The following is an 18,814-nucleotide window of genomic DNA, read 5'->3' on the forward strand; positions in this document are numbered from 1 at the left end:
AGTTGAAGTTTGCAGATGTCCTTCATGTTAACATCAATATTGTGTTGTCAAATAAGGTGGCGAGCTGACGGAATCGTTACCACGCCGGACAAAATGCTTAGCGGCATTTCTCCCAACTGTATGTTCTGTGTTAAAATGCCACTGGGGTCCACTTTGGCTTTCGGGATCGATAAAATAAGTACCAGTTGAACACTGGAGTTCATGAAATCGACTTAATCCCTCCCACGAAATGGTTGGTCTTGTGCCAAAATTTGAAATCAATATTGTTATCAAAGGTATTCCGAACGATATTTCTTGTTTTTTTTTTTTTTTTTGATTGGTGGTGGAGGTGGGGAGCAAATGTAGTTACGCAGATATGAAAACAAAATACGCAAAAACGGTTTACTTCATCCTTTAGACACAATATATTCTAATATAACCCTAGGTCAATTGTAATATGATCAAAGACGTTCGATCCAGGATCTTCCCGTCTTTTCCTTTACATTTTTTCATTTAAATATCTACGATTGACAATAAGGTATTATTTCTAGCAGGTAAAAAAAAATGAAACCAGTGGTTCTCAATTTTTGACATTACAGTACAGAGGAATATCCATAGGGAAATCCCTATGGATATTCCTCTGTTCACTTCTATGTCTGTTTTTTTTTTTTGGCGTTTTGCTTTACTCAGAGTACTATGTATGTACTTTCGGTTATCATCGTTGTCTTCCTCTACTTCACTTAAGTGTTGCTTGTTGCACCACCGCACCACCATTGTGAACCATTTTCGAGGTGTTGTAATGCACCTGTATGCAATAAGCTCATTATTTAAAACACTGGCGCACTTTGTAAATTAAAAACCTTCCCGACTCTCTACGCATAGGATTTTTTTTTTTAAATAACCTATTTTATGTGAAGTTTTTTTTTTAAGAATCTATTTTAAAATCAAAAATTTAGGAAAAAATATTTTTTTAAAGTATTGCTTACCTTGTATTATTAATCATATTTGTATACAACAAAACTAAGAACAATACATTTTTCAAAACGCTCAACCATTTAGTACATAGATATTCTTAAATCATAAATTACATTTTTGAAATCCGCGGCGCATGTAGATACACCTTGCAGGGCATCAGTGTGCCGCTCAGCACTGTTTGTGAACCTCTGGCGAAGGTCGCCTCCCCCGTAAATTCATACAAACTGCTGCTTTTACAGAGTCGTTCCGAGGTATCCTGTAGTACGGGCTTCTGAATTAGGAAGAGTTTTAAAATTGAAAATAAAAGGTCTGATTCCTTTACGCATGCGTGGATTTGCGCGCGCAGGCGCACACCTGTGTAGTGCGGATGCGCGAAAACGTGCAACTTTCTAAAGGTGTTCCAACCGTGACCAATCCGCATTAGAAAAGCATTCTGAACGTAATCATCCCGCCTTTCAAAAGTGTTCCGATCGTAACCATCCCGTTTTTTTAAGGTGTTCCAAACGCGACCATTCTCTATTTTTAAAAGTGTTCCATCCATGACCACCCGTCTTTTTTTAAAATGTACTTCGGGAAAAAAATAGTCGAAAAAAAACAAAACAACGAAGAATGCTCATCTGTAGAATTCCTTCAATGACAAGTCTGCTAAATCAGAGCCGTCCTGGGGCTAAAGCAACTAACATCGGAGCGCGTGTGTGCGCGTGCATCTGTGTACAGCTGTCACCCAGTGTGCAGCTCCATTTCTCGTCAATACATATAATTCATATGAAGGCGGCGAGCTGGCAGAACCGTTAGCACGCCGGGCGAAATGCGTAGCCGTATTTCGTCTGCCGTTACGTTCTGAGTTCAAATTCCGCCGAGGTCGACTTTGCCTTTCATCCTTTCGGGGTCGATAAATAAAGTACCAGTTACGCACTGGGGTCGATATAATCGACTTAATCCGTTTGTCTGTCCCTGTTTGTCCTCTCTGTGTTTAGCCCCTTGAGGGTAGTAAAGAAATAAATACATATAATTCATTGTTAAATTTACATACCTACACAAGTGTGCCTACCCTATCGACTTTGTTTCTTCATAACTTTTGAGGAAAAATGAATAATTTTTTTAAAAATACGCTGCGAATAGTACCGATTACGATTATATCGAAATATGTTGTGTAAAAGGCAGCGATCTGGCAGAAACATTAACACGCCGAGGTCGACTTTGCCTTTCATCCTTTCGGAGTCGATAAATTAAGTACCAGTTACGCACTGGGGTTGAAGTAATTGACTTAATCCCTTTGTCTGTCCTTGTTTGTCCCTTCTATGTTTAGCCCTTTGTGGCAATAAAGAAATAAGAAATGTTAACACGCCGGGCGAAATGTTTAGCGGTATTTCGTCTACCGTTACGTTCTGAGTTCAAATTCCGCCGAGGTTGACTTTACCTTTCATCCTTTCGGGGTCGATAAATTAAGTCCCAGTTACGCACTGGGGTCGATATAATCGACTTAATCCGTTTGTCTGTCCTTGTTTGTCCACTCTGTGTGTAGCCCCTTGTGGGTAGTAAAGAAATAGGTATTTCGTCTGTCTTTATGTTCTAAGTTCAAATTCTGCCGTGGTCGACTTTACCTTTCAGGGTCGTGGGGTCATGGAGTCAATCTATTCGACTGGCCCCCTCCAAAAAAATTTCGGGCCTTGTGCATAGAGTAGAAAAGATTATTAAAGGCGGTGAGCTGGCAGAAACGTTAACACACCGGGCGAAATGCATAACAGTATTTCATCTGTCTTTATGTTCTAAGTTCAAATTCTGCCGAGATCGACTTTACCTTTCGGGGTCGCAGGGTGGGGGTCGATCTAATCGTCTGCCCACCCCCCACTTCCCCCAAATTTCGGGCCTTATGCCTAGAGTAGAAAAGGAATATGTGGCGTAAAAAGTTTTCTGAGAGTAGGGAAAAGAGTTTCAGAAAATTCACACGAATCGGCTTTTAGGAAAATGGATAGTTTTTTGGTTTTTTTTTAGCGAAATGTTTTACAAATAACTTTCAGGATGTGTAGATTACAATTATATCGGAAGTTAATATGAAAAAAAAAAAAAAAAGTAGATTTGTACGCACACTTTCTTTCGAAATTTCAAGTTTTACTTTGTGGATATATAAGTGTGTCAGTACGTTTTTTTTTTTTTTTTCCTTGTCATTATATATTCCGATTTAATCCTAATCTATACACTCTGAAAGGTATTTGTAAGAAATTTCATAAAAATTTATCCACTTCGTGAAAGTTATGAGGAAACAAAGTCGACGCGTAAAAATTTTCCGAAATTCCTCTGACCACCCACAAAAAAAAAAGAAAAAAAACTTATCGCAAATTCCGGGCAAGTGTCTTTTACTATAGCCCTATAGCATCGGACCGAGCAAAGCCTTGTAAGTGGATTTGGCAGATGGAAAATGAATGAAACCCGTCGAATAATATATTATATATATATAAAGTTTATATTATATATATATATATATATTATATATATATCTATTATATATATATATATATATAATATATATATATATATATATATATATATATTATATATATATATATATATATATATATATATAATATATATATATATAATATATATATATATATTACTATATAATACACATACACAGGCATGACAGAAGTAGACACACTTATAATCATTAAAATTCATTTAAATCTGAAATTATACATTCAATTATTTATTGACTGTTAAAATGTGAATATTTAATATTTAATAGACATGCCCTTTGCATTTTTTAATGCAAGGGCCCTGTTAGGCATGCTACTGATCAGATGATGAATATTCTCTTGCGAAATTTCTTGCCAAGTTTCATGCAGTAATCTCAAAAGATCTGGCTTTGAAGATGAGTTCTTGTACTTTTATGAAGTGTCCTGCCCAATATGTCCTAAAAATTTTCCATAGGGTTCATATCTGATGACTGGCTTGGCCATGGAAGCTTTTTAATGTCATTCTTATCCAACAAATTTTGGGTCATTTTAGCCGTGTAATAAGGAACCACGTCTTCCATAAGTAAAGAGTCTTTTTTAATCATTTCACTACTGGAGAAGATTTGAAGGAGTCCTTTCTGCAATCTGAACACATATTTATCTGAGATAATATTTCTCTCACACTCTATCAGCTCTGATCAACCATTGCTGCAAATTGCTCCCCAGTCAATCACAGAATAGATGCCGTGTTTCATTGTTGGCTGCAATCTTTCCATTTCAGGTTCTTGATCACAGTGTCTCCAGAGCCACACTCAACCACTGTTAGGAAATACAGCAAATATGGACTCATCAGAGAATAAGACAGTCTCAAAATGCTGGTGGCCTCTCCACCATCTCACTGGCCCGATCTTTTCTCCGCTTGATGTTGGCTGGTTGAAGAAGTGGCTTCCTTCTTGCTGCTCTGCCATAGTAACCAAATTTGTGGAGATACCTGACAGCTGTTCTGGGACTAACATCAACTTGTTCTGCTATGTCAGAGGCACTGTAACGAGGATTATACTCCACACTTCTCTTAACCAAGAGAAGGGTCCTGTCAGAGGATCCTGGTTGATCTGGGCAAGGTGATGTGGACTCTTTTCCTTCTCGGGTGAATTCCACAATTATTCTGTTAACAGTAGAAAGCGGGATCCCAAGGTTTTCTGCGATTTTACGTTATGTTCACTTTCAGAATGACCCACAATGTGGCCTCTTTGAAATCCAGACAGTTTCAAGGCTTCTTTTGCACTTGGCATGATTAACCAGTCACATATAGAACCTGAAACATAAAAATGTCAATTAATAAAAGATATAAACCTTTACAAGATAGAATAAACATAAAAAGACGTTTTATGGGGTGTCTATTTACTTCTGTCATGTGTGTGTGGGTGTGTGTGTGTGTGTAAATATATATATATATATATATATGTGTGTGTGTGTGTGTGTGTGTGTAGTTGATCTTGCAGGCATGAAGTGGATTCGATCCACCATGGCCAAATTTAAATTAACTGTTCAACTGGACTTTTCTCACAGTAAAATAATAGTTTTTGTGACAGCAGTTTTACATTTGCCAGATTGCCTTAGCTAGGCAGAAATAATGTCTTCATCACTTGACCTTTCTAACCTCTTCTATTTCACCAAAGGCTAGAATTAAGATAACAAGACCACCAACTAAATCTATTGTCCCCAACGATGTGTCTATCCTTCTGGATAGTTATAAAAGCAAGAACCCCAAGCAAAATCAGTTAGTCACTTGGTGATAGCTGAGTTAGTCGGCTTGCGACAACTCAATCAGTTAGTTAATGAATGACAACTCGAGTTAGAGATAGCTACCATCAGTTAGGGAGCGGAACGCTAGAATCATGACCACAAGCAAGACAGCTACTAAAGAAAATGGTCAAAGGCGGAAATGAAATTTACTCTCAACAGCTATGAGACATCTTCCCACGACCGTACAACTTACACTAGCTCTAATTCTGTTCCCTTACAATATCATTCTATCGCTATCTGTGGGTTACTACAAAGAAAATGTGTACACAAAACTATACAAGGATTATCTACCACATCTAACTTTACTTCGCATACTCTAGGATTTTATCACCTGCCAGTCGAGGCAAGGTATATTCGATGTGACGGTAAATAAATATTTTCTTCACAACTTCAATCACTGTTGTTTCATCTTTACATAATGGTAATCAACGAAGGATTACAAGCAGATTACATCCATCCTGCTGTGTATCAACTATCGTTTATCATATTATCGTTATACAACTTAATATCTTCCGTTACACACACACATATATAATTATGTGCTTACTCCAGTGAAACTCTGAGTAACTGGTTTTATGATATTTCTGCTGCTTTTAATAAAGTGTGTATGGTGTGTGTGTGTGTAGATGGTTGAAAAAGAACACACGAGTTGATACATACATACATACATACATACATACATACATACATACATACATACATACATACATACATACATACGTACGTACGTACATACATACATACATACATACATACATACATACATACATATATACATACATACATACATACATACATACATACATACATACATACATACATACAGGGTGCAGTGGATAAACTGTCGTCTAAATTATGCAAAGATGAAAATAACACTGACATTTCATTTTAACAGATGTATTTACCAAAATTACATAAAAATATCTTGAAATACTAAAAAGTAAATCTATTCAATAATATCGCCATTGGTTTCAACCTCGGCCTCCAGCTGACTTTGAAATCTCCTGCAACTCTTCTGGACGGTCTCTTTGTTTAGGTGAATGCTGCCTTAATCCTTGCCTTCAGTTCATCTTTTGTGTTACAAGGAGTTTTGTTGGTCTCTTGCTCAACTGTGCCCCACGCATAATAAGCAAGCGGGTTGCAGTCTGGGAAGTTAAGTCGTAGAAATTGTCTGATGGCCATTGTTATGTAATCATCACAACAAACATGAACAATCAACGTTGCCCATTGTCTCCCTTGATACAAGGACATTCAGTAAGTTTCCCGCCACAACAAATACCTTGTACAACAACGGCAGTCTAATAAAGTATCTCGTATCGTTAACACGTTTTTTCAGTCTCTCTCATTTTCTTAATCTTTCATACCAAGTACTCACTACTTCCTTTAATACTCAATACATTATATATATATAACAATAACAGCCATGACTGGGTTCTCCTGCTTGTGTGGCATGGTGCAGAGTCCTCTTGACAGACAAGGTCTTCCAGTAGCCATTCTCTTGACTCAGGGCAACGCTACCTTCTCTAGGCACTTTATGTAGGCCTTCGCGCTGAGTTTGAAGCCGTGTGAGATGAATGGAGACATAGCTACTCAAGTGGACATAGGGCTTTTGTTGAGTGTGGATGTGAAGAAACATGTCTTAAAAGAATGGCTTTAGTCAACACATAGGCTACGAGGAGTAATGGAATAAAACTGGTTGAACTCTGACAAATTAGATGACCTGAAGTGTCATAGGATCTAGAGGAAGGGGTGCAGTTTTTCCCTCATTTGTTTACGTATTGACGCCCTGTACCCATATGTGTATGTGTGTGTGCGTGTATATATATATATATATATATATACATATATATATATATATATATATATATATATATATATATATATAATATATATATATATATATATATATATATATATATATTTCAAAGGGCCAACCTTGTCACACTCTGTGTCATGCTGGACCTCCCCGAGTACTACGTTAAGGGTACACGTGTCTGTGGAGTGCTCAGCCACTTACAAGTTAATAAATGAGCTGCGACATCACTGGTGCCAAGCTGTATCGTTCTTTGCCTTTCTCTTGGATAACATCGGTGACGTAGAGAGGGGAGGCCAGTATGCATGGGCGATTACTGGCCTTCCATAAACAACCTTGCCCGGACTTGTGCCTTGGAGAGTAACTTTCTAGGTGCAATCCCATGGTTATTCATGACCGAAGGGGGTCACAACAATATATATATATATATTATATATATATATATATATATATATATATATAATTAACAGAATGAGATAAAAATCAAGGCTGTGAAAGATATCAGAACATTTATAAGTAGGTCTTACAGCTGTTTCGGGATATTTTATATATCCCTTCATCAGAGACGGTGTGAGAAAATGGTTAAGCAATAGTTATTCTGGATAAGATATGAATAGAGAGGGAAGTGGGGAATGTAAATAGATGTAAGATATGCAGGGATATTGTATCTTCAGTTCCATTATTTAAGCAGAATAGTATACGATTCCTGTACCTTGTGATTAAGTTCCAATAGTATATATACATACATACATATATATGTATGTATGTATGTATGTATGTATGTATGTATGTATGTATGTATGTATGTATGTATGTATGTATGTATGTATGTATGTATGTTTGTATGTATGTATGTATGTATGTATGTATGTATGTATGTATGTATGTATGTATGTATGTATGTATGTATGAATGTATGTATGTATGTATGTATGTATGTATGTATGTATGTATGTATGTGCATGTATGTATGTATGTATGTATGTATGTATGTATGTATGTATGTATGTTTGTATGTATGTATGTATGCATGCACGTATGTATGTGCATGTATGTATGTATGTGTGTATGTATGTATTTATGTATGTATTTATGTGTTTGTTCCCACCACCACCTTCACCACCGTCGTTTGACAATCGATGTTGGTGTGTTTACGTCCCCGTCACATAGCAGTATGGCAATAGAAACCGATACAATAAGTACTAGGCTTACAAAGAATAAGTCCTGGGTTCAATTTGTTCCACTAAAGGCGGTGCTCCAGCATGGCGGCTGCAGTCAAATGACAGAAACAAGTAAAAAAAAAAAATATGGTATGCACTATTTATTCAGCTTATTTCAGGACAGTTATTTTACAATCAAATTGTAGAATTTCAAGTTTTGGCACAAGGCCAGCAATTTCGAGCGAAATTCATTACATTGACATCAGTACTCAACTGCTACTCATTTTTATTGACTCCGAAAGGATGAAAGGCAAAGTTGACCACGACGGAATTTGAATTCAGAACGTATAGACGAACGAAATGCCGCTAAGCATTTTACTCGGAGTGCTCACGATTCTGCCAGCAAGCCGCCTTATTTTAAAATCAAATATTAATGTGTTTTTGATAAAGTGTATGATCAGTGATTGTTGAGAAAGGGATGTAGCCGGTTTAATTTATTTCCAGTTAATGTCACTTATTCTAATTCTTTTCATGTAGGGTTGAAACTAATCAGTTGAAATTAAAACCATAAATTTATAAATAATAAAAGCAGAATTTTGTGTGTCTGACTGGGACGCCTGCATCTCCGTCTACATTTGCTTTATATATAGACATATAACTTTATGGAATCAGGATGACCCTAGGATTGAAACTCTGGCCTTTATTTGGTTCTTGAACATCCAACATTGGGATCAGGTCTGGATGAGGATTCGTTATATGCAAATTCAAATTTTAAAAGAACTCCAAAAGTTTGTGAACTTAAAATGTCTTTCATTTAAACTAAATCTAAAGTAATACCATATTGGCAGGTACCAATAAATGCTTATTATTATTGCTGTATTTAGATTCTGAGCCGCAAGTCTAATTAGTCCTCCACAGGAGCTAGCTCAAAAGTCCGCAACGGAGTGCGGCTTTTAAACTAGTTCAGTAATAAATTCTAGCTTTCCCTCTTGTCTGTCTCGTCAAATCAAATGTCATTTGAAACAACTGTAGCAGATCTCTGTCTAAAATTTGAAACCAGGGTTCGTTATTTCCAATAAATTTTTGATATATAAAAAAAAGAACACAAACAAGAAAAAATCGAGCTGATGACCTCGTCAGGAAACAAACACGCATAAGATTCATTGACTGACGTCAGCAAAATGACGCTGACGAAGGTTGTTGATTGCCTAACATAAACTAGGTGGCTCAGCGAGATTTAAGACGGAAGAGAATAGAGCAAGTTTAAGTGTAGATCAGCTGGAAGAAAGGATTGAAAGTAGCAATTGTCACATGTTCGTGTCAGCTGCTACCAGGCATTCACTTGTTAACTGACAGTCAGTCTTGTCAAATACGAACAATTGAACTGCTGCTAGTTTAAGGGTTACAAATTTTAACTGCTGCTAGCAGTTACAAAATAGCAGACGACACTCGCATTCCATTCTCTCTCTCTCTCTCTCTCTTTCTCTCTCTATTTATCTCTCTCTCTCTCTCCCCGAGACAACATTTTTCTCTTTCTTCCTTAGACAACGCTATCTTTCTCTTTCTCTCTCTCTCTCTCTTTCTCTCTCTCTCTCTTTCTCTCTCTCTCTCTCTCTCTCTCTCTCTTCTACCTTTCTCTTTCTATTTATCTCATACATACAAAACGAGTTCACAACCACACAACTGTACGAAAAGAATTTTCCCTTTGTAGCTCTCTTTGAACGATTGTGTCCGATTAAAACTTAATAAATACAGGATGAATCGGAAACAACTACTCTTCTCATTCATAGAACTTTCTAGTTTCTATTCATTTTATTGTTATACTAGTGAAAACACCATTTCATTGTTACACTTTTCTTAAAAGCAGATTCACCGACAAGATAAATATGTATAAATAAAATTCATAATTTTCTTTATTAAAAAAAAAAGGTTCTCCTCACTTCATCTATTTGATGTCACTGACATTGTATTGAGATGACATGAAACAAATTTCGTCTCAATTCTTGCATCAATTTATTCCAGTTTTCCCAGCGCTAGTACTTCTCCGTTCTATAGTTTAAAATTATTAGCTAGCAGGCAAAAAAATTGTCATTCAATTAGTATCAGAAGGACAGATGAACACCGTCACAAACTACTTATAACTCTACAACACAAAACCATACTAAACACTTAACATTTTCTTCCCAATGCTTGTTACCACCTAAAAACCTTTCACTTCTAAATGTTTTAGTCTCCAGATTTCAAAGTAAACATTAACCTGTTTGGAAGGTACGTTGCTTCGTGGTTAGACAACTGTGTTCTCGATCAGATATTCGACCCTCATTTTGGGAAGTACGTTGTGTCATTACTTAAAGCACTTCGTTTCACTTTATGTCACATTGCTCCAGTTTACTCAGATCGGCAAAAATAGATATTAGGAGCACCAGAGCGTTCGGTCAGCGTCAAATTAGCGTCGCCATGTTAACAAATTAGCAGTATTTTTTTTTTCATCTTTTACTTTTTTCAGTCATCGGACTGCAGCTATACTGGGCCACTGCTTTGAAGAGTTTTAGTAGAACAAATCAACCACAAGACAGATTTTTTTTTTAGCCTGGCATTTATTCTATCGATCTCTTATGCCGAGCCGCTAAGTTACAGGGACAAACATACCAAGCGGCGTGGTGAGGGAGAAACACACGCGCACACACATTATATAAATATATATATATATATTACTTTCCGCACGAAAACTGCGAACGGGCTTCTTTCAGTTTCTGTCAATCAGATCCATTCAGAAGACCTTAGTCGGCCTGAGACTATAGTAGAAGACAGTTGTCCAAGGTATCACGCACTGGGACTGAACCCGGAACTAAGTGGTTGGGAAGCAAGCTTATTACCACATAACCAGGACTTCTTTCAGTTTCCGTCTACCAAATCCACTCACAAAGCTTTACTCGGCCCGAGACTATTGCAGAAGATACTTGCCCAAGGTGCCACAAAGTGAGACTGAACTCAGAACCATGTGACTACGAAGCAAATTTTTTACCATACAGCCATGCCTGTTCCTATAATCCAAAGACATTCGGACATGAACAAGGATATGTTTAACAGTGGACTTTTATATCATATCTTTATCTTTATCTTTAACTCTTTTTTGATATTACTAAGCTCACCCAGTTATCAATAATTCCAGGTTATGCTCTTAATATAATCAGAATAATATAAAAGCCTAGCCCAACGAAAGCACTTCTATGTGGTTATTAGAAATAACGGCTCAATCCAAAAAAAGAACCCATTGGATGTGATCTTGAGTGCTCTGTGGTAGGCAAAATTATTACATGGTCACGACTGGAATACTTTGATCATAAGTCTTCTCTTTGAGAAGATTTATGATCAAATAGAATGCAAAATGAAAACAATTGAATTTATAATAATTGCTTGCAGTGTTTACCGTTTTACAAAATCAAACTGGAAAATTGGACAAAACAGAGAACACAACTGAAAAAATTAAAAAGAAAAAAAAAAAGAAGAAAAAAAATAGAAAAAAAAAACGAACAAAAGTCGAAGACAATTCACCACCTTGAGTTGAAAAGTTGGGGACGCTCTAATGGCTATTGAGACACATCAGCATACTTGCAGCGTTGCTGCGGGTGATGGCGAGGCTGATGCGCTGGAACAGCCAAGCGCCCTCACAATCCTCTGCAAGGCGAGTTGCCAGTGAAGACAGGAATCTCGAAGTTAGTGGTCCGACCTCACCAAATGTCTCGAACGCCACAGGATGGAAAATGTAGTTGGCCAACAGATCGCAGTATTTCAGGATTTTGTTCCGCTCGGCCGCAGAAGCTGTGGGTCTCGTCCTGACCGTAGCATCCAGGATGTGAGAAGAAGCAAAGGAGTCGCTAACTGTGACATCCCAGACAAGGCATCTTGCCTTGCGACCAGGGGCACAGGGTGAGGCCGTCAGGTCTCTTACCATCACATCTAGACAATCCAGATGATTTCAAGGTGGGGGGGGGGATGTTTGCCCGAGGCCAAGCTCCTCTTGAGTATCACGTTCAACTCCGTATGACGCGCGAATCAACCAGCATTCAAGCGGCGAGAAAGGCCATGGAGGCCATTGGAGTCGAATAGCCTGCCACAACGACGGATCAAACTCGATTGTTAAAATTGCGTTTTCATAAATTACAGTAAACGCATTTGGGAATTGGAAAAAAATTTCAAGATAAACAACGAGCTATCAAAACGAGACAGGGAACTTCATCGTCGCTCGACCTTCCGAGAAACAGGAGCTACACCTTCTTTATATTACAGCTAACATCTTTAAAAAAGGAAGAAAGAAAGAAAAAAAAAAAACGAAAGCGCAGGGCACGTTAGATAATGTATTAGAGATACTGTCTGGAAAAACGATGAGATTGTCGCTAGTAGTGACTTTGATCATATACCGCTGAACCTGAACCTAAACAGTATTAACAACAAACTGATAAGTGGAAAAGGAAGAAACTTTACAAGTAAAATTAATAAAAATTAGAATAAATTTCAAAGGGACATAATTCTTATCAGAAACTACCAACGAACTATTTTGCTGGGTGGCATTAGAATTGAAAAGATAAAGAAAACCTCGCCAGTTATTAGTCTAAAGCAGGGTGGGCAAACTACGGCCGCGGGCCGCATGCGGCCCGCCATAGGTTTTCATGCGGCCCCGCCGAGGCTTTTATGAATCCCAACTTCTATGCAGATACTTCGTAACTGGACGGTAATTCACAATATTTTCACTTGATTTTTATAAATGAGGCCCGCCAAGGTTCCAAAGACGCACTGTGCGGCCCGCGATCAAAAAGTTTGCCCACCCCTGGTCTAAAGTAATCCTATATTTGCGAAGGGATCATTGACTGAAAAGGAGTGCTCAAACGTGCACTACATACTCGAATATTTCTTTTATATTAATGGTCTCTTAAATTGCAAAAATTCAGCATTAATATCTTTTTTTTTTTATTACTCAAAGCTATACATTTTATTTCAGGATCTATCATTTATCCTTTACTTGTTTCAATCATTGGGCTGCAGACAAATTATACTTGAACTCCACTGTCTTCTAGTCATACTTGAAAATTCGGCAAAGAGTTTGACCAGAACATACACAAACGCACACGCCCTAATGCGGAGGACATCCACCCAATGGACCCTTTCCCACCCCTGAATATACAGTAGATTTCCTTGATGTGACCTTGAACTTGGTGTCCAGTACGTATAGACACTTTAGGAAACCAAACGAGAGGTTATCCTATATTAACACTGGTTCCTGTCATTCAGCCAAGAACTGGTAAAGGATGTCAGCAGAAGAATCCCCAACCTATCTTTAAGCAAAGGAATTTTTGTCAAACCCGTCCCATACTATAATGAGGTTCTGGCCGCCATCGGTTTTTAAGAAAAGGATTAGTTATACACCAGACCCTAACCCCTCCAAGAGAAAACACCTCCGGAAAATGTTGCAGTTCACATCATCCTTCTCTTTAAGTGTTAAAACCCGTGTAGGAAAGATTTTCCTTAATAGACAAACATTTCCCTCGTACAAGTAGATTCAGTAAAATATTTAATAGGCGCACACTATGGGTTTCCTTTAGCTATGCACCCAGTGTGAAAAAGAAAAGCATACTAGTATGTTGACCCACACACTAAATCAGTCACTAACTTCATGATTAGGGATCACAAATACTAATTTTGTCTCCTTTACCAGTTCGAAGATCCAATTACTGTATATATCTCACCTCACCCCACTCACTCTAAACACGAACGGGTCAAAACAAATATGAAGTCTCGCCTAAGGCAGGGTTTCTCCTGTTGAGTAAACATTTACATAACCAAGACTGCATCACAAAAATTGGCCTATCCCTTTAGAATCAGAAAATACTTCACACCCTCTAAAAATAACATGGCCATCTACAAGGTTTAGTTAGGATCACAACGGAACACTGCTCACAAAACTGGAACAAAGCTGCTAGTGTATATTGCTTATCCACACCCAATGAGAGTGCATCCGACTTATTGGAATAAAGTTATTCACCAACATCCTAACCATTATCCCACAGGTGTGCTGTCTCTTCTCTCTGACTTTTCTACTGCTACAATAGTGGTTGCTGACCCTGGAAGCTAGTTGCTGGCCTACATCACTCAAGCACTCCTAACTTAGCGTTTTCCTTTTATCACAACTTTTGTATCGTTGATTATTAAGCTACCCAAACTTTGGGCCACTCGAGTTCCATTTGTGCATATGTTTCTACTACTGCAATCAATTTGCAATTATTTTGATCAGCTCAAATATGTTTGGGACATATTTAACCTATAAAAAGCCCATTTTCACCCGGTTTGCGTTAGAGGAAGGTTCTCTCTTTAGGCATCACCCATTGAGGACTAACATACATTTTAAGCTACTTCTCCTCTCATCAGTATTAAATGGCTTTATATTTTTACGCCATTTGCTAAAGCAAGAATATTCTTCTGTGACAAATCCCAGTGAAAATTATCTATGCCAATATGAACTGTTAACATGTTTATGCAGTCAAATGCATTAGAAGCAGTGCCGTCTTAAAGCATAAGCACACTGATCTATGAATGTTAAAGCTAGTAGTCAATGAATAAATGTGGTGCTACTTTGGCATGTGATCTACAAGGGAGATTACTTTAGCTTACTTTTTGGTTTACTTTTTAATTTCTAAAAACCCGTAAGATGTTGGCTAGAGATTTTTACAATGTGATCAGCGACGAGACGAAGGTAGTTGCATTTTTACATGAAACCAGCACTAAATTCACATCATTTCTTTAAAAAAATAGAAAGGTGCCACTTTGGCGTGCGATCTACAATTTAAAGGGAGATTACTTTAGGTTACGTTTTAGTTTACTTTGTGTTGGTGCTACTTTCCGTGTGATCCACGTGAGAAAATTTACTTGGGTGGGTGGGTGATCTACGCGCTTATTTTAATTATTATATAGTTTTCTTACTATTAAAATAGTAAGATTTTTAAAAACTACATTTGTAATGCTATATATATACAAAATAATTTAAAAAGTAAACTTAATTAATCGCCCTTGTAGATCACACGCCAACGTAGCACCGTAAATGCTGTAGGGTCCAGTACAGTGGTTTTCCCAGGGGTCTCGCATGCTGTTAAGACGATCCTGATTAGAAGTGTGCAAAAAAGTTACAAGATGGTGTTTTCTTGACAATAGTTTTAAGTAAAGTGTTGACTCAATAACATTTCTATTTAAACTTAAGGTAGCGAGCTGGCAGAACCGCTAGCACACTGTGGAAAATACTTATCGACATTTCGTCCGTCTTACGTTCTGAGTTCAAATTCCACTGAGTACGACTTTGCCTTTCATTCTTTCGGGGTCGGTAAAAAAAAGTACCAGTTGAGCACTGGGGTCGATATAATCGATTTAATCTCTCACCCCGAACTTGCTGGCCTTGTGCCAAAATTTGATGCCAATATTTTTATCTAACCTTACGGCAGATTAAAAACCTAGAATTGTTTCCACTCTTATGAGTGACGTTCGATTAAAGAGTCGTGCACTCGTACACGTGAATGATGATCATTGATTTGGAGGTAGGAAGGAGGAGAACAGTTTATTTACTAACAAAGGTGATGATAGCAGAATGAGAAGTCGTGATCTCACAGATCTTTTCCAGTCATCAATGGGAATGTAATATGTTCTGAGATTGGATTTCAAGATGCTGTTGTACATTTTATGCTGGCCTTCTTTTAAATGTTAGCTTTTCGCTAGTTCCCTGTAAAAGAGAATTTTTGGTATAAGGTTGTCTTCCAATCTAACAACAACGTCCAATCCAACAGAGATGGTCTTTGATGGAAAGAGCTTCAAACCTTTCAATTTTGCATTACTTTAGTAAAATTGTGTTAAGTACTGTGTCTTTCCCTCAAGATGCTACAAATTTTGAAATGTCTTAGGTGAAGCTGGTCTAGTTTTTATCACATCGTTGGTTCCGTGTTCATGTCTAACAACCAATTAAAGCAAAGGCAGAATTCCATGTTCTGTGATGCATTCTGAGACCAGAATCTGAGAGGCATTTTTCCAAAAGTAACACTTGCTTCCTCCGTGCGTTTATCTTCTTGCTTCTGCGGGCATTCTGTGAGCAGAAGACCTCACCGGTTAACAAAATATCGTAAAGTTGGCAATAGTAAACACAATGTAGTAAAACACGACATTTTAATTGATTAAAATTTTAGAGATGCGAACAAATATTTATCTAAATTAAGTGACAATCCTGAAGAAAGAAAACACAAAATTTCAAAAATATCAAAAAATTTGTCACTCGCCGCAATGCATGCAAAAACTATTCGTTCATTTGTTCTATTCAATTCTTCTTATTCTTCTTTTCTTCTTCTTCTCTTCTTTCTTCTTCTTCTTCTTCTTCTTCTTCTTCTTTTCTTCTTTCTTCTTCTTCTTCTTCTTCTTCTTCTTCTTCTTCTTCTTCTTCTTCTTCTTCTTCTACTTCTCCTTCTTCTTAGGCCTCTTGATTCCTTGGGCGCGGTTCTGGGGGATCCTCTTCAGCTCGGCCCATGTCATTCCGGTTGCCCTCACCTCTGCGTCGACACTGCTGCGCCAAGGCTGTTTTGGTCGGCCCACTTTTCGCTTTCCCTGTGAGTTACATTCAAGAGCCTGCTTGGTGACATTTGGTGCGGGCTTTCGTAGCATGTGGCGTTTCATCCCCATTTTCGTTTCTTGATATCTGTCTCGATTGGGGCTGTCTTGTCCTGTCCCACAGTTGTTCATCTGAGGCGTCCTCTGGTCACCTGATGTTAAGGATGTTTCTGAGGCATCTGCTAGTGAATGTCTGGAGAAGATCCGGATCTTCAACACAAATGTTAAGTAAGTTTTACTTTATGGTTCAGAAACCTTGGCGAGTGACCAAGACTAGTACCCAGAAGCTCCAGACGTTCACTAATAGGTGTCTCGGGATCATCCTTAACATCAGGTTCACATCACTAAAAACGTAATAAATATTTTTAGAATTACTGCATCAAATATATTAACATCCACTTTATTTATTAAATTTTCATGCAGTAGGTTTCCCTTGATATTTTCTTCAATCATTCAATATTTTGATGCCTTTAACAATTATGGACACTCTACAAAGCTCAGGTGAAACCACAATGGAACATAGCGCACACATCTGGGGCAATGTCTACTGGTGGATGGAAGCACTCCGTCGGTTACGACGACGAGGGTTCCGGTTGATCCGAATCGACGGAACAGCCTGCTCGTGAAATTAATGCGTAAGTGGCCGAGCACTTCACAGACTCGTGAACCCTTAACGTAGTTCTCGGGGATATTCAGCGTGACACAGAGGGTGACAAGGCCGGCCCTTTGAAATACAGGTACAACAGAAACAGGAAGTAAGAGTGAGAGAAAGTTGTGGTGAAAGAGTACAGCAGGGATCACCACCATCCCCTGCCGGAGCCTCGTGGAGCTTTAGGTGATTTCGCTCAATAAACACTCACAATGCCCGGTTTGGGAATCGAAACCGCGATCCTACGACCGCGAGTCCGCTGCCCTAACCACTGGGCCATTGCGCCTCCGCAATGTCTACTGCTGCTGTACACACGACACACAGACCAAAAAAGACTACCTAATGAGCATAAAGTCCCTCACAAACACACCAGTTTCTAACACATGGACGCACTATCTCTTCTCTGAACTCCGAATGGCCTCTTTTCAGAAGATCTAGCTAAACTCATTCTATCTCTTCTGTTCAAGAATTCCCAACCCACTGGTATCTTTTCCTCTTATCATCCTTGTTGTGTCCAACCCTGCTGTCCGGTTCTGCATTAATTTCTACACTAGATCCGGTCCTTCCTCCCCCAGAATAACGACTGTCACTGTAACTCCTTCTTTGTTTATGCACTATATTTTTCTGTATGTTTTGAATTCCAGAGGTTCAAGAGGAACCTAAATAACATCAGTCTCGTTAGCCTAGGAGGGCTTATGAAGGCCGCAGACACTGCTCCTTTCTTTAAACCCAGCAAGTTAAAAAAATGAAAATATGATTTTCCAACTTTGTGAAACGAATTCCTGAGTGAAATCAGATGGGGAGGCGGGGGTTATAGTATGTTTTTTAAATGTAATTTTTAATGCCACAAACTAACGCCAGAAAGCCGGAAAAAGAAATAGGTATTGAAACAATTATCCGGAGAAATAATACAATACCATAATAGTTGTTAATATGTCTGGTGTGGCGGAACAGTCTTCTTTTAGGTATATGGCTGTTCAATTTATTTCTCTCTGTCAGTCTTTCTGTCTCTTTCTCTCTCTGCCTCCCTCTCTCTCTCTCTCTCTCAGTAGAGAGAGACGGAAGAGAAAGATTAAGGTGTGATTTGCAGGAGATTTGGCAGCTATTTCTACCAGAATTAGCGATCAGATAAAACCCCAGCCGTTGCTTGTTCAGCCTTGATGTTCTGATCAAGTAGACCTATGATAAAAGTATTCCATCCATGGCTATCTCAACTTATTTTCTGAAAGTACGTATCCAGTACTACATCATCCAAATGTGTCCTTCCCTCTCAAAACAGTTGTTTGAAGTTTGAGGGGAGTTTGACAGCTATTTCTTGTAGATCGATTGGTCACGTAGAGGC

General features: G+C 38.2%; 1 protein-coding gene across 5 annotated transcripts in view; it reads right to left on the reverse strand.

The window, feature by feature from the left end:
* The window catches only part of LOC115222642 (synergin gamma), a 67,720-nt gene extending 66,438 nt beyond the window's left edge, over positions 1–1,282 (reverse strand). For 2 of the 5 annotated variants that reach the window (XM_036511624.1, XM_036511623.1), the window contains exon 1: positions 1,068–1,281. In XM_036511624.1, coding sequence (XP_036367517.1) covers positions 1,068–1,111 — 44 coding nt within the window. In that variant the 5' untranslated portion in view covers positions 1,112–1,281. Of the gene's footprint in view, positions 1–965 lie in introns of all 5 variants that reach the window. The other 3 variants (XM_036511625.1, XM_036511626.1, XM_029792958.2) reach the window with 3 other exon arrangements.
* Between the last annotated feature and the right edge of the window lie 17,532 nt (positions 1,283–18,814).

The sequence above is a fragment of the Octopus sinensis genome, linkage group LG20, assembly GCF_006345805.1.
Source record: "Octopus sinensis linkage group LG20, ASM634580v1, whole genome shotgun sequence".
In the NCBI taxonomy this organism is placed as follows: domain Eukaryota; kingdom Metazoa; phylum Mollusca; class Cephalopoda; order Octopoda; family Octopodidae; genus Octopus; species Octopus sinensis.